This window comes from Zalophus californianus, chromosome 1 (assembly GCF_009762305.2).
Source record: "Zalophus californianus isolate mZalCal1 chromosome 1, mZalCal1.pri.v2, whole genome shotgun sequence".
Lineage (NCBI taxonomy): Eukaryota > Metazoa > Chordata > Mammalia > Carnivora > Otariidae > Zalophus > Zalophus californianus.
In genome coordinates this window covers 75,055,642-75,073,076 of record NC_045595.1, presented here as the reverse complement: position 1 = coordinate 75,073,076, position 17,435 = coordinate 75,055,642, and the positions used below count along the sequence as shown (strand labels likewise).

Sequence of the window (17,435 nt, the reverse complement as noted above, 5' to 3'; positions counted from 1 at the left end):
CTTGTAGTTTCCTTGTAATGTCTGCCTGGTTTTGGTATCAGGATAAACTTCAATTTTCTGTAAGCGTTTGTATGGAATTGGTATTATTTATTTTTTAAATGGTCAAATTCACGTGAGGCTACCTATGATTTTTTGGGAGAAAGCTTTTAACTACAGATTCAATTTCCTCAGTAGATACAGGGCTATAGTGGTTATCTCTCTGCGTCTTCTCGAGTTACCTTTGGTTGTTTGTGCTGTCAATTTTATTGGCCTACATTTAAAAAATATTTGAAAAGATAATCATTTAAAACTGTGTCATTTCTAATGTTTGTGATACCTCTTTTTTTCCTGGCTGGTGACATCAATTTTAATAATCTTCGCAAAGAATCAGCTTTGGTTTCATTCCTTCTATTATTTTGTTTATCTTCTAGTTTATTGATTTTGACTTTGATCTTTATTTTGTGTTTATTCTTTTTCTGGTTTCTCATGGTGGAAGCTTATGTCATTGATTTAAGACCATCCTTCTTTCTCAATTGTGGGCTTTTAGTGCTACAGATTTTCCTCTCAGTACTGTTTTAACTACATCACACAAATTATAGTAGGTTTTATTTTCATTTTCATTTATTTCAAAATACTTTAATTCCCTTTTGATTTCTTCTTAGACCCATGGGTTATTTAAAAGCATGTTATTTAGTTTCCAAATATTTGGAGATTATCAAGACATTTTTCTGTTACTGATTTTTAACTTAATTACATTGGTGTCAGGGAACATACTTTGTATGATTTGAATTCTTTTAAATTTACTGAGATTTGTTTCATAGTCCAGACTCTGTTTTATCTTGGTTAATATTCAACTGTTATTAAGAGGAATATTCTGTAAATGGGTCAAAGTAGTTGATAATGTGGTTCAAGTATTTTACAATTTTAATATGTAAATTTAAATATGTTTTTCTAATATGTTTTATATATTTCACATTTGTACATCATGGATTCGTTTTTATTTTATCAGAGTATATTCTTTATTATGGCACGTTTTGTTTTACAAAGAAGGTCACAACATTATCTTCCATTCCTCATGCTCTTCTGTAATGTGGCCTTGCAATAAAGAATGGAGTCTTCATTCCCCTGCACTTGAGTATAGCCTGTCCTTAGTGACTTGATCAATGTAGTGCTGTAGGAATGATGCTTCCTGGCTTCTATGACAGGGTCAGGAAAGGCCAGATTGCTTTCACTTGGTTTTCTTGGAACTGCTTGCTCTTTAGACATTCCTTCTTAGATTGCTCCCTCTCAGAACCTACCTGCTGCACTGTGAGAAGCCAAACCCCTTGGGGAAGCCATGCATAGCTGCTCTAGTTTACAGTCCTCACTGAGCCTGTTCATTAGCCATTCCAGCCCAGAGGTCAAATACGTAAGTGAAGAAAGACATCATCTTGAAAGTAGATCCTCCAGCCTCAGCTTTTGCAGCTGTTGATGTCAATGCCAGTCATTTGACTCTTCCTAGAGGAGGCCCCAAGATACTGTGAGGCAGAGAACAGTCAATTCTGCCTCACCTTTCTGAAGTTCTAGCCTGTTGGCTCTCCAAGCATAACAAATTGTTTTAAACCACTAAGGTTTTTTTTTTTATTTTTTTATTGTTATGTTAATCACCATATATTACATCATTAGTTTTTGATGTAGTGTTCCATGATTCATTGTTTGTGCATAACACCCAGTGCTCCATGCAGAACGTGCCCTCTTTAATACCCATCACCAGGCTAACGCATCCCCCTACCCTCCTCCCCTCTAGAACCTTCAGTTTATTTTTCAGAGTCCATGGTCTCTCATTAAACCACTAAGTTTGATTGATGGCTTGTTGCACAACAATAGGGGTCACTTCATTTCAGTAGGATTTGCAAGAGGTTTCAGTCCCTACATACCTGAAAATATCTTTAACTGCACTCTTAATTGGCTTTGGAACCCTTGGATGTAAAGTAATTCACTCTCAGAGCTTTGAAGTTATTTCTCCATTGTCTTCATGTATCTCATTCCTCTGTGTGGATATTTTCTCCCTTTTGAAGCTCTTAGGAGTTTTGACCTTCAGATATTTCTTCAGAGTTCGCGTAGGTAATCTCTAATCCATTTCTTTCTGAGGACTCGTCTTTTTATTTGCCTCAGTCTATTTATTATACTTTAAAATCTTTTTTTTTTTTTTTACTCTTTTAACTCTCCAAGATTTGGATATTTCTTGATTAATTACATTTGGTTTCCCCCTTTCACCTAAATTGGGCCCGTCCAATTTAGGTGATTCTTGGCTGTTGTTGATTTTGTTTGCTTTTTGAGATGCCCTTTTACACTCTCTGCAAATACTCTCAGTTCATAGTTGCCTGTATCCAGAGGTGGTTAGGAATTGCATAGTACCAGGAAAAGTTTAGGGGTTCCTGGTCTTCCTGGGTGTCACTAGATACTGGGAAACTTCCTGATCCTTTGGGGGTAACTACATGTATTTACTTCTTTTACCCATGGTCTAAAGGCAGCAGAAGAGGTGACCCACTTGCTCCTACGGAGGCATTTCAACAAATAATGCTTTTGTATCCTTCAGGGAAGTCTCTTCACATTTCTGCTGCTTCAGTGCATGGAGCAGTCTCCACTTTGGGCATCAGTTTTTTCCTGGGGAAAAAGTCTTGAGTATATGATTACCTCCTTTAATCTGATCTCATCTGCCTTTTATCTTTCAAAGAGATTCCTGATTATTTTGGTTTCTCTGAGGACATCTACCCCTTTGTTTTTCAGGACTCTATGAATTTAAGGAGCTGGTAGGTCTCTGGAGCAGGTGCTTTGTCTACCGTTTTAGTCTAATTGTGGTGGTTTTGTTTAAAATGCACAGAAGTCTCACGTGCTGTGTTTTTATATGCATGTGTAGTTCTACTTTTTCTTCTGCCAGTTCTTTCTTTCTTAGGCTACTCTTATTACTGGGTTGAGAAACTACTCATGTGTCTCTTAATCTTGGATCTCTTCATTTATCCTTGAATCTCCGTATTGATAAAAATCCTCTTTTTGTGGATTATATTAAGAAGGAAAATTATAATGTTTTATTTATTTTTTTTAAAGATTTTATTTTATTTGTCAGAGAGAGAGCACAAGCAGGCGGAGCGGCAGGCAGAGGGGGAAGTGGGCTCCCTGCCACGAGCAGGGATCCTGACGTGGGACTCAATCCCAGGACCCTGGAATCATGACCTGAACTGAAGGCAGACGCTTAACCAACTGAGCCACCCAGGCGTCCCAGAAATTATATGTTTTAGTTTATGACTTTAATTTTGACAAGACTGCATGGAATATGTTTTCAAATAAAAGTGTTGCAATATAGCTTGTAGAAATTTTTAGAAACACACTGCTTGTGTCCCACATTTTTTTCTGTTGTATATAAAAAATACTTAATGATTTTTACTGACTAAAATAATCACAATTTTATGAGGTTGTAAGAGTCAGTTTTTAGTATATTTGTATAGGTTTTCATTTTGAGTAAACCAGAGTGCTTATTTTTTCCCTAAACTGGTGATTTACGTGAGACTTCACTATATTAAAGAAAGATCTCTGCTCCCCCCCACCCCCAGGGCAGCATCTCAGACATGTCGAAAAGGATGTTTTGATTCCTAAAATAATGAGAGAAAAAGCCCGAGAGAGATGTTCTGAACAAGTTCAAGGTAAGATTCAAATATTCATATAAATATCAAATACATTTTTTATAATATGATCTGAATTTAATCCTTAGCCTCAGAGTCAAGTAGTGAATGAATTAATATGTATGAATTGCTTCTCACCCTTTCACGGAGATACCAATATTTCAGCTTTCAGAACTTCCAGACGGTGTTCAATTCATTTACAATTTAAAAATATTCTCCCAAATTATATGACCTCACTGATATGAGGAATTCTTAATCTCAGGAAACAAACTGAGGGTTGCTGGAGTAGGGGTGGGGTGGGAGGGATGGGGTGGCTGGGTGATAGACATTGGGGAGGGTATGTGCTATGGTGAGCGCTGTGAATTGTACAAGACTGATGAATCACAGATCTGTACTTCTGAAACAATGCAATATATGTTAAGAAAAAAAAAAGCAGAAGATAGCAGGAGGGGAAGAATGAAGGGGAGTAAGTCGGAGGGGGAGACGAACCATGAGAGACGATGGACTCTGAAAAACAAACTGAGGGTTCTGGGGGGAGTAGGGGGATGGGTTAGCCCGGTGATGGGTATTCAAGAGGGCACGTTCTGCGTGGAGCACTGGGTGTTATGCACAAACAATGAATCATGGAACACTACATCAAAAACTAATGATGTAATGTATGATGATTAACGTAACAATAAAAAAATAAAAAATATTCTCCCAAATTATTAGTAAAAATTTTTTTCCCCAGAAGTACAGTTACATATATAGAGAAAAACTTGGTTATGAGTATTTTAGAGAAACAAGTAATTCTGGTGATTTTGATAGGGAAAGAGAAACCTCAAAGGTAACATGTACCTGTTTTTTCTTCATCAATATATTCTTACAGATGTATATTCTAAGGTGATTTTCTTTGGTGCCATTGTCTATTACTGAATTGTTAATGGAATCTCAGTAGTACTTACAGTGAGTCTTTTTGTTTTTTATTTTTTTACTTTTCTATATTTTACATTTCTTTTTTTAAAGATTTTGTTTATTTGACAGAGAGAGACACAGCGAGAGAGGGAACACCAGCAGGGAGAGTGGGAGGGGGAGAAGCAGGCTTCCCGCGGACCGGGGAGCCCGATATGGGGCTCGATCCCAGGACCCTGGGATCATGACCCGAGCCGAAGGCAGATGCTTAGCGACTGAGCCACCCAGGTGCCCCTATATTTTACATTTCTAAATGGAAGGTATTTATGTAAATGCATGCATTAGGCACCCACATATGCCTGTTTTCTTTAGAAAATGTTTCTTAACATGAGATACTCCTGTATTCTGTAAATCTAGAGAGATGCTGTTGATTAGTATATAATATTTAGTGAAAACATGTAAACAAAGCAGTGGAAGGTAAAAAATGAGGCCATATATGGAGGGTCATTAGAAAAGCAGATGGCAATATTACTGTAGAAATGTCTTTTTAAACAAGTCTACCTCCTGGAATGGCTGTCTAAAAGAAATAGTGGTAAAATTTTTGTTGATGTAGACTGTTTCCTGTCTCCCTTCTTCACCTTTCCCTGTAGTCTTCTTCCTTGAGGGACCTCAGTGATTCTTGTAAGGATGATGGGCTGTAATTCCACAGCAGGTTTCTCTACAGGGGAGCCAAGCTGTGTCAACTGTAGTTTGGGGACCATGTCAGTAATGTTTGGATGCCGGGAACGTTTCTGTCCCTCTGATGGTGTTCTCCTTAGAGAATGACCTTTGGAATCCATGGATTGAAGCAGTAAAAGAAGAGTAATTCCTCAGAATGGACATTGTGTGATGGTCCTTTCTGTTTCTTAGATGACTTATTATGACCTATTCCAGTTTCAAATCCATTCATAAGATTTAAGTTAAATCCATCCATAAGTAATGTTATCAATAATTACTTAGTATCATTCTGTGATACCAGTTTTGCTTTCACTGTGAAGTAGTTGTTTAATCAGGAAGGAAGGTTCCTTCCACCCACACCCCCAGGTGTCAGGAGAAACTAACCCATTGCCACCTGCAGACAGGCCTTGCTGCAAATCTGGAATTGGCAGGTGTAATGCTGATAGTCTCAAGAGATAATTCTCCCCTTGCCTTAGAACTTGGGGGAAAAAAAAAAAATACCTCTCCTGACTCAGGTGAGGGAGGATAAAAATTAACAGTGTGTGATGAAATTACAGGGCTAAAATTTCACTACCAGGAAAATTTACTTATTACTGATATATTGGTTCGAAGTTATAAATATGAGCTGTATTTATGCTGTTTTTAACACATTATTCTGATATTTAGAATGAAAAAAGCTAGCTAACTCAGTTATAGATTGAGTTTTTACTCACATGATTCAGATGAAAATGCAGAATTGGGTTTGGGTTTCAGAACTGCCTTTGTTTACTCATAGACGGTGAAACTGTTTTTGGTTTTTTTAAATGAAAGAAAGAGAGTATAACTTTAAAATATTTGTAAGTTTGTGTTGCACAACGACTATCATATAATGAGTGGTACAGAAAAAATGTTTATTTTTTGCTTTATCAAAAGTTAAGTTGTTTAGGATGTTGACTTGGTTAAGTTTTTTTTTTTAATATACTTAAAATCTTAAGACTGAAACCATCTTAAAATTTGACATCTGCTTGGGTTATTGCAATGCATTTGTCCCTATTAGAACATGTTATAACAATTGATTTTTGAATATTTGAATCTTTTATACATAATCATATATTGATTTTTTTTAGGCCATATGGTTTAAAACAGTGTTAGAGAATCTAAAATTGATTATTGTATAAAACAGTACTCTTTAGTAAATTCTTCTTGCTTAATCATGTGATTTAGTAAAGAGCATACGTTGGTATTAAGCAGCAGCAGAAGAGCTACATTTGAACTGAACATAAGATGTAATTTAGAATCAGGACACTTCCCTTGTAGTTTATTTACTACTTACAGCCTTTGCTTTATTAAATAATTGTAGGAATTTATATAAAAGCATTATGTATATAGTTCTTGGGTAAAGATATAGGAATTTTAATAAGTGATCTGGCTTTCTGCTAAATGCCTTAAACCTGATTATGTAGGAAAGCTTTTCTGTTTAATTTTTTGCATGTCATTTCAACCCAGCTGATCATAAGAACTGGGTCACAGTGCCAGCAACTTGGGTTTGTGAAGGGAATGGAACAGCTTTTCCAAGGACAAAGAGAAATGAAATCACTTTCAATGAAAGAAAGATGCCTCATTATAGTCACCAACAGCAGTTATTGACAGCTACACTTCCTATTAACAAGGAGCATTTAACTAAGAGTTTGGCTGTTGGATCTTTGGACTTGATCTAATTTGCTAGCATTAATTAGTTTCTTTTGAGCACAGACACTTGGTGCTCACAGCTATAGATTTGGAGGGCTAATTAGGATAGAAAATTGAACAGAATGGGGTAAGGCATTAACCTTCAACCATTACCAGCTGGGACACTGATAAAGACCACAGAGTCCAAATGCTCCCTATTGATGTGAAGAGTACCCTAATGAATATCAATTTCAGCCAGGTTGCTATATTCTTACTAGTTCTCTCTTCATTATAATTTTTAACCAGTTTGCATGATACCTTCATTATCTATATATATATATACTATTGGTTTTTACTATACACTGATTTAGTCTGAGTTGCATATTTTATCTTATGTTTAAACACAATTAAAATTTGTCTTAAGTAGCCAATAATATTCAGAATGTTTCATTGTTATAAGCCTTAATACTTCTAAAATTTAATTTTTATTTACAATTCAGAATTCTTATTCTACAGTGAATTTTTATAAAGTCACAGTAACTGATTTCAAATAAGGAAAACTATAACCAGAAACAAGAAAATCTCAGCTTCTGGGTAACATATTAAACTGGTGTCAACTTGACAATCTTTGTCTTTATAAAATATGCTTTTTTGGGGTTTTTTTGTTTTGAGTAGAAAAATAGTACTCATCACCTTTTCTTTTGGAATTTAACTTTGATTTGATGAGTAAAGGTGGCTTGACTTAGAGATTAGATACAGAATTGAGAATGCTGATCTTGTTATATACACTTAGATAAGATTAACTGTTGGTAGAGTATATATATCAACAGAAAAGAAAGTGATCAATTCGTTTAGATGGACAACTAAATTTTATAGTATTCTTCTTTTGCCAGTGATATTGGCAGTAAATAGAGCCACTAAAATTACCAAAGTGTATTTTTAAATGTTAACACAATGAACACTGACTATGTTGGGAATGAAACTGAAGAAAAATTCTAAAATGTCATGCCTGTCTCCAGGTCTCCCATTTCCCAAAAGCCAAAACAAATTCTCTTCCATCAAGTGTGATGGTAGAATCATTGCTTTTCTTGGATCCCGGAGTTACCAACTTGAGGTGTTTTAGGAAGATGGTTTGATGACCTCTGGAGGTTACTTTTCATTCAATGACTTTTTCCATATGTTTGACTCTTTGCTAATTTAATTTATATTTTCTATGTTAGTAATACTGTATCATATGTTATATGATATATATATAGTTTGTCATATATACAGTTATATATAATATGCATATAAGTAAAGTATGCAGTCTTGTGTTACAATTTTTCTTCTGGAAATAGTCCATGAGAGATAGAGTCACTGAATTACTGTTTTGTAAAAATTCATTATATTTTGCTGCTTTTTTTGAATTGCATAGTTGGCATTTGATATAAGGCTTCCATGTTGAATACCAAAGTTAGATTTAAAAATAACTTTTTTTTCTTGGGGCGCCTGGGTGGCTCAGTTGGTTAAGCGACTGCCTTCGGCTCAGGTCATGATCCTGAAGTCCCGGGATCGAGTCCCGCATCGGGCTTCCTGCTCAGCGGGGAGTCTGCTTCTCCCTCTGACCCTCTTCCCTCTCATGCTTTCTATCTCTCATTCTCTCTCTCTCTCAAATAAATAAATAAAATCTTTAAAAAAATAAAAAAATAAAAAAAATAAAAATAACTTTTTTTTCTTGTTTCTATGACCCATCAAGACCAAAGAAGTACCCTATCATCAGGGATGGCCTGGAGCTCTCTCTAACCTAGATGTAACTGCTGCTTACTAGCTCCTTTCATCCTTTGGGCTTTCTTTTACTTTATTTTAATGTTTCTTTTGTATTAGTGTCTTCTACAGCAGTCTTTTTGATCTTTTGCCCAATATAGGTGGGGTTAGTTCTAAAGGAATTCTATAAAGCATAAGGAAGCACGGATTGTTCATTTCCTAGAGACCTTGCAGATCTGTAGTTAACATAAAATGCCTGTCGTCTTCTGTCAGTCACATGCAATTAAATATGTTACATTTTATAAATTCCAAAGACAATATGAACTGACAAAATCAAATTAAGAATGCTTTGGATATTCTTTAGGATGTTTACAGGTGAGCCTGTAAACATTAAAACATTATTAAAACAAATTGGAGGACTGCAGACTGCCAATAGTCAAAAGAAACCAATCTTTTATCCAACTGCGTTACTTGTATCTGCCAAAAACTTGTCCTTTGTTGTTTGAATGGTGTGTTATCACCACGTATATTTTTGCCATTTAACAGTTCACCAGTGTTAACTAACACTGAAATGGAGATAACTAACTTGGATATACTAGGAGGGTAAAATATGTAAAATCACCAAATATGATGCATATCTGTTATGTATAAGAGTAGGTTATGTACTCTAAGAAATATAAAGAGAAGGTACAGTTCCCCTTCTTTGGCCTTGCACTGGACTCATGACCTATTCATACTCATGCTAAGATTTATTACACCCAAAGGGAAAAGGCACATCAGATGAAGTTCGGAGGAAACCAGGCGTAAGCTTCCGCGAGCCCTCTCCCAGTAAAGTCGCTCAGGATGTGCTTAATTCCTCCAGTGTGGCATTGTGACAGCATGTGTGAAATGTTGTGTACAAGGGAAACTCATTAGAGACTTAGTCCTCAGAATTTTTATTAGGAGCTGGTCACATGGGCATCCTTTGGTTAGCATTACCAAAATTTCAAGACTTCCATAAGGAAAGCAGGTGTTCAGCATAAACCATATGGTTTGCACAAACAGTTTAGACACAGTAAGCCACTCTTAGCAATTAGGGAACGATGGGAACACTCCCAAAATCCAAGTTGTTAGACACCAGCTTAAAGGCCAACCTTGCAAACAGGCTTTTCTAAAGATAGCAGCATCAGGCCTGCCATGTTCACCCCTTTCTGCACATGGACATAATACAATTTAATTGCCAATAAGTACTTATGTATGCCTCTCAGGCCTAAAGTCATGACATGATGAGTAGTAGACTTATATCTGACAAATACAGCTGAATTATTTTTAAAACAACTGAGCCAAGTATATAGTGGTCATTACTTATTGATATAGTGGTTCTCAGTTATGTTTGTTAATTCATACCTGTATTGTAAGACTTAATAGCTTATTATGATTGTCTTGTTTTTGAATAACAAGGCAATTTTGTAATTATAATTGTACCTAAGTAATCTTGAATAAATTGGTTAGTTTTCTTCTCACTGAGAGAAGTGTAGTCTGTTTTAGTTTTAGAAGTAAGTTAAATCTTTAAATGCTAAATCTTTAAATGACTAGATTAGCAGGGAGTTTTGTCAGGGCAGATGAATTTAATATCTAAAACAACTAATTTATGCAGCTTATTTTTGAAGGTATAAGTGTGAAAAGTCTACATTTGAACACAAAAGCAAAGAATTACGTGACTTGAAACTTAGGAATATTGTTAAGATGAATAAATATTAATATAAAATATGAGCTAACTGTTCTGTGATTACTTCATTAACAAATTTTTATTATTTCCCTAGTTTTCCTAGGCCTCACCTTTCAATGATTTTGCTGTAATAGTTTTAAATTCTTTTCTGAGAAATTAATCCAAAATTAGGTATGGTCTTTAAACAGTACCATCCTTGTTTATAAAATCTGAGTACAAAATCACATTTCAGCTAACTGATGATCCTTGAGTTGTAATTGACATTCTTTCCAGATAATCAAAGCAGATGACTGGTTAACTTTTTGCAAATACAAATAATTGTATTTTGACTGAAATACATTCTTAGAAGAATCCTGTCTGTTGGAAAGATAAAGGGGAAATCTGGTTTGTACAAAACTCTGGAATGCATTTAGATTTTGAACCATTTCAAAAATAATCAGTTCCTTTTTACAGGGGGCTAGAATTTGCTTGGAACTGTAATGTATAAAACAGATAAAAGCAGTATTTTATTGTAGTATGTTTAATTTTGTTACATTTACAGAATGAACAGATGGAAACAGTGTTGTTGCATTATTTTCATGAAGCAAATTTTAAATCAGATGTTGTAGATTACAGTTATAGCCTAGTATGTGTCTCGTCTTCCAGTTCATTTTTCTGGCTTGCTTTTTTGAGGAATACAAAATATAGAGTAAATCCTAAATCATATAAAATAGTAGTCTAAATAGTAATGATTTCTTATGATTTACTCGGATTTTTGGAGTATCATTCAATTAAACAGCTATGAGAAAAATTTTGATCTGAGGCCCCCAAATAAGTTTATCTGGCATCATATTTTAACATATTGGTTGTCTCCAGTATGTTAGCATTCAATAGTACTATTTGCATATATTTTAGTGTTACCCAGTTATATCACTCAAGATATACATATATATATGATTTTATTTATTTACCTGACAGAGAGAGAGAGAAAGCACAAGCAGGGGGAGCAGGAGAGGGAGAAGCCGGGAGATCCCAGAACCCAGGGATCATGACCTGAGCTGAAGGCAGACACTTAACCGACTGAGCCACCCAGGTGCCCCTAAAGATATATTTTTACAAGCAAAAACAGAATTTTCAGGTTCCCTTAAGCACTTGAATGGAACATTAGGGTTATATGGAACATAGTCATTCAGAATGTTTGCTGAGTATTTCCCAGCCACCATTATATGAACAATGAATGAAACAGACAAAAATTCCTACCATTACGGACCTTACGTTTCAATGAAGGAGGGAGATAAATATTGTAGGTTATTATAAGTAAATATAAGTGATCTGGAGAAAAAGTTGAGTGAGGGCCATGGGGAATGCTAGAAGGGCACTGCAGTTCCTCCCTCCCTCCCTCCCTCCCTCCATTCTTCCCTTCCTCCCTCCCTCCTTTCCTTTTAAGATTTTATTTAATTGGAGAGAGAGAGAAAGAGCGTGCATGCAGTGGGAAGGGCAGAGGGAGAGAATCTCCAGCAGACTCTGTGCTGAGCACAGAGCCCATCGTGGGGCTCAATCCCACAACCCTGAGATCGTGACCTGAGCCAAAACCAAGAGTTGGATGCTTAACTGACTGAGCCACCCAGGCGCCCCAGGACTGCAGTTTCTAATAGGTGGTCAGTATAGTTCTCACTGAGAAAGTGACATTTGGACAAAATTCGTGAACGAGGTGAAGGAGTGAGATGTGCAGCTATCTCTGGGAAGAGCGATGTAAACAGTACATGCAGACCTTGAGGCACTAGACGAAGCTGACATGTTTGAGGAACACCTAAAAGGTCACTGTGGCAAGGTAGAATGAGGGAGGAGAAGAGTGAAAGGTGAAGGGGTCAGCAAAGTAACTGGGGGTAGAATCCTTTTGGGTCTTTTGGTACTGAGGACCTGGAGGTATTAAGGAGAGAAATGGCAAGACGTTGTTGGCTTAGAGCAGTGGAAAGAGACAGGGTCTGGTTTACTATTCAGTAGCATCCCTCACTGTTGTGCTAAGTGTAAATGCATTAGGGTCAAGGGGAGAATCAGGGACACAGGTTAAGGACGTGATGGTGGATTAAAAGGGTGGTAGCAGTGGAGGTGAGGATGAGACATTTGAGATGTATTTTGAAAGTAGAGGCAACATGAAAGAGATACCTTCCTGTTATTTGTCCTGAACAAGTAAAATGATGGGACTGTAGTGACCAGAGATGAGGAAGAATGTGTGTGGAGAAATACTATTATTTTAGTTTAGTTTTTGGTGATTGATGGATTAAGAGTTTAGTTTTGGACATGTTAACTCTGAGGTGTCTAGTAGACATCTAAGTTTGAAACCACTGTATTAAACAGTGGTAAAAATTATTTTAAAGGGAAACAAGGGAGTAGAATGTTTATGCAACTGCAATAGTTCTGGTATCAAAAACTGACATTTTTATTTCTTGGTTTTCCTTAAAGATTCCACATAGACCATTTCCCTTCCAGAGCGAATCATAGCTACACTGATTTGTTTGTCTGTTTGTTTGTTGATAATTTAACAAACTGTACCTCATTACTCATGGGGAAAATAATGGTGCCAGACACAGAGGGGAATCTGAGGACATGGTCTCCTACACAGTAAATGGATTAAGTTACCTCTTCAGTGTGGTGTGACTGGTTAATATATCAGAGTTGATATTAGAATCCAGGTATCTTAATTCCCAGTTGAGTGCTCTTCCATTAACATACCATTTAACTATGTCAAAGATAGCAAATATACTTTATGCTGACTTTAATCAGCTGGAAGTGGCTGCCTAGCATACTACAAAGGGGATCAGTCAGAAACAGTGTCATTACCCAGCAATTGCACTCCTGGGTATTTACCCCAAAGACGCAGATGTAGTGAAAAGAAGGGGCACATGCACCCCAATGTTCGCAGCAGCAATGTCTGCAAGAGCCAGACTGCGGAAGGAGCCGAGATGCCCTCCGACAGACGAATGGATAAAGAAGATGTGGTCCATATATACGATGGAATATTACTCAGCCATCAGAAAGGATGACTACCGACCTCTTGCATCCACATGGATGGATCTGGAGGAGATGATGCTAAGTGAAATAAGTCAAGCATAGAAAGTCAATTATCATATGGTTTCATCTATTTGTGGAACATAAGGAAGAGCATGGAGGACATTAGGAGAAGGAAGGGAAAAATGAACGGGGGAAATCGGAGGGAGAGATGAACCATGAGAGACTATTGACTCTGAGAAACAAACCGAGGGTTCTAGAGGCGGGTGGGGTGGGGGATGGGTTAGCCCAGTGATGGGTATTAAAGAGGGCACGTTCTGCGTGGAGCACTGGGTGTTCTACGGAAACAATGAATCATGGATCACTGCATTGACAACTGGTGATGTATGGTGACTAACATAATATAATAAAATAAAATAAAAAAAAAAGCCCTGTGATTAGATCAGTTAGCTGTGTCTGTCATGGGTGGTAGATTTGGTGGTGATTATATGCTCTGCCTAGTATTTGTTTTTTCTTGCCTGTGTGCTAGTTTATTTCTATTTAATACTTTTCTGTTGCTGGATTGTGTGTGCTGTGTATTATTTATCCCAGACTTCACCAAGATGGAAAAGTTATTTTCTTCTGTAGCTTAAGCAATTCTGAATTTTTATTTCATTTTCTGGGAACATTTCTGATCTTTCCTATGGCACACTTTGGAGCTCTAGCCCTATACCCACACAAACTACAGACTATTTGCTCGTTAAAAATGCAGTCATACCCGTACAGCATAATTTATGCATTGAACTTGAATGTTTTCCTTATTTTTATAACAGTTAACAATATGTACTTCTTTGATTATTTTTTACTAGAATTGAAACTCTTTGATTTCCATTACCTTATATCTTATGAAAGATATCACTCAACAAAATATGTGGAGTCTATGAAGGATCATTAACAAATGTGAACATGTTCATTCACTAAGTAAAAGGGCATTATATAAAATCATATACATGGTATAGTTGTAACACCATTACAGATATGTTAGAAAAAGTAAATATATCCAAAATTTAGTAAGTATCTGAAACATGAGAAGAAGGTGGATCATAGGTTCTTTCTCTCTGCATAGCTTTTTCATATTCTTCAGAATGAAAACATTAAGCTTTTTTATATCCTACATGCACAGATTATAAATGTATAGCTTGATGAATTATGACAGAGTAAACATATGTGTAACCACTGTAGAAGTCAAGAAATAGAAATTACCAGAAGCCACCCTTCTTTTGGTCTCTTCCCAATCACTGTCCTTTTCCTGCTCTGCCAAAATAACTATCCTTTTGACAGAACTGCATAGATTAGTTTGCCTGTGCTTTAGTTTAGATGGAACCATACAGTATATGATCTTCTGTGCCTGGATTCTTTTACTCAACATTATATTTGTTAGATTCATCCATGTTTTTGCATATAGTAATAGTTCCTTCATTTCCATTGCCATATTGCACTATTATATGAATGTGCTATAATCTATAGCAGAGAAATGGGATTTCTGGGTCATACACTATATAAAACTTCAATTTCAGCAGATAATGTTAAACAGGCTACCAAATGACTGGAAGTATAACTGGTTTTTAAAAAACAGCCATAAAAGGGTATTGGAGGAAGAAGGAGAATGATAGGTGATTTTTATTTTCATAGAATGGATTTTTTTTTCATTTCCCATGATGAACATGTATTTTCTAAGGAATCAAATGTTATATTTCATAATACAAAACTAAATATAAAAAATGAAACTTTTTGTATGTCACATATGTCATATAAACATAATAGATCACAAATAAGGAAAATATATTTGTAGCGTATGTGACAAAGGTTTGCTATCCTTAAAGACTTATCAGTAAGGAATTGGTAAATATCCAATTTAAAAAATGAACAGAGGACAGAGTTTCTTTTTGACAAATTACATATTATTAAACATGAAAAATACTTGCCCTCACTTGCAGTGGGTGAATTGCAAACCATACCTACAGTACTATATGTAACCTGCAAACTTGGTATGACTTAAAAGTTCATAATGGAGAAGTTCAGCTTCTGGCATGGCCTAGTAGCTCTTATTGTACATGTCTTTCTGCAGAAAACAACTATAAACTATGAACAAAATGTAAAAATAACAAGAAGGCATTTGAGTGTAGACAAAAGCAATTAGAAATCAGAGGGGAGTCACACTGAAGGAAGGGAATAGTACGGGGTGAGTCTCCATCTTGTAAGGTGGCTGCAACTCTGACCAAACAAGCAAACAAAAAAAACCCTTTAGTCTTACTGGTCTGAAGGACCAAAAACAGGATTTAGTGTAACGACTTAGAAAACTTTGTTTTTATTTGTGATGGTGTAAGAGGAGGGAAAGAGCATAAATCCCAACAAGTTGAGAGCTAGAGAAGGTGAGCCTTATATTGTGTATAAACTCTGTGTCTCTGGCTCAGTCCTAAACTACCTATGGAGCAAATTCCAAGCCACTCAGTTAAGCCACTCAGTCACCAAACTTTGAGCTGCTACCCACTATACGTTGTAGGGGAGATAGGATCCCACAGTTAAAACACTGAAAATATTCACTAACCACATACCTGCCCACAATGACCCAGCAACTCTACCCGGGAGAAACGAATCATTTCAACGTTAGTTTCATTTCTGTATAATAATGCTTATGGTAGATTTTTTATAAGAGCCAAAAATGGAAAATAAGCCAGATATTTCTCAAAAGGAGAAGGGATAGCCTAACTGCGGTGTACAAGTACAACGGAATACTCTAACAATAAAGTTGAATAACTCCTGTTATACATTACAACACAGATGAATCTCAAAACTTTATTCTGAGTAAAATATAAAAGAAATATAAAAGTACATACTTTAAAAAAAAAAAAGCTATGTTCTAGAATAGGCTAAACTAATCCAAATGATGGTTGCACCATTAGGGTGCGAGTAGGACTAATTGGAAAGGAACTTTAAAGGAACTTACTGGAGTGATTTTTAATGTTCTGTATTTTGTTGGTTTGTGATGCAGAGGTGTGTATATTTTGTTTCATGGAGTGCTATACTTAAGATTTATTTCCTTGTATGTAACTGTTATAAGAAAAAGGTAAACAAGTATAGAATTCTAATCATGTCCACGATGAAGTCTTTGTGGGTAAGAAAACGTATCGTGTACAATGTTGAAGAGGCTTTGGAGAAGCAGGTATGCACACTGCTGGCTAGAGATACAGATCAGCACAATGTCATGAAAGGGGTTTATGAGTATTTTCTCTTTTTTATTTTAATTCCAGTTAACATACAGTGTTACATTAGTTTCAGGTGTACAATACAGCTGAATACAGTCCGTACATCATCCAGTGCTCATCACTGACAAGTGCACTTCTGAATCCCCATCACCTTTTTTTTTTTTAAAGATTTTATTTATTTATTTGAGAGAGATAGAATGAGAGTTAGCACAAGAGGGAAGAGGGTCAGAGGGAGAAGCAGACTCCCTGCCGAGCAGGGAGCCCGATGCGGGACTCGATCCCGGGACTCCAGGATCATGACCTGAGCCGAAGGCAGTCGCTTAACCAACTGAGCCACCCAGGCGCCCCCCCCCCATCACCTTTTTAACCTATCCCCGCATTCATCTCCCCTCTGGTAACCATCAGTTTGTTCTCTGTAGTTAAGAGTCTGTTTCTTGGTTTGTCTCTCTTTTTCCCCTTTGCTGGTTTGTTTCGTTTTTTAAATTACACATATGAGTGAGATTAGATGGTATTTGTCTTTCTCTGACTTATTTCACTTGGCATAATAGTCCCTAGCTCCATCCATGTCGTTGCAAATGACAAGATTTCATTCTTTTTTTTTTTTTCTTATGACCAGGTAGTATTCCATTGCATGTATATACCATATCTTCTTTATCAGTTCATCAATCCATGGACACTTGGGCTGCTTCCGTAGTTTGGCTATTGTAAATAATGCTGCAGTAAACATAAGGGTGCATGTATCGCTTTGAATTACTTTCATATTTTTTGGGTAAATACCCAATAGTGTGATTGCTGGCTCATGAGGTAGTTTTATTTTTAACTTTTTGAGGAATGTCCATACTGTTTTCCACAGTGGCT

At 36.3% G+C, this 17,435-nt stretch overlaps 1 protein-coding gene across 1 annotated transcript in view; it reads left to right on the top strand.

Annotated features, from left to right (window-relative positions):
* The window catches only part of CMC1 (C-X9-C motif containing 1), an 83,759-nt gene that overhangs the window by 21,436 nt on the left and 44,888 nt on the right, over window positions 1–17,435 (top strand). The window contains exon 2 of the mRNA XM_027582889.2: window positions 3,570–3,659. Coding sequence (XP_027438690.1) covers window positions 3,570–3,659 — 90 coding nt within the window. The remainder of the gene's footprint in view (window positions 1–3,569; window positions 3,660–17,435) is intronic.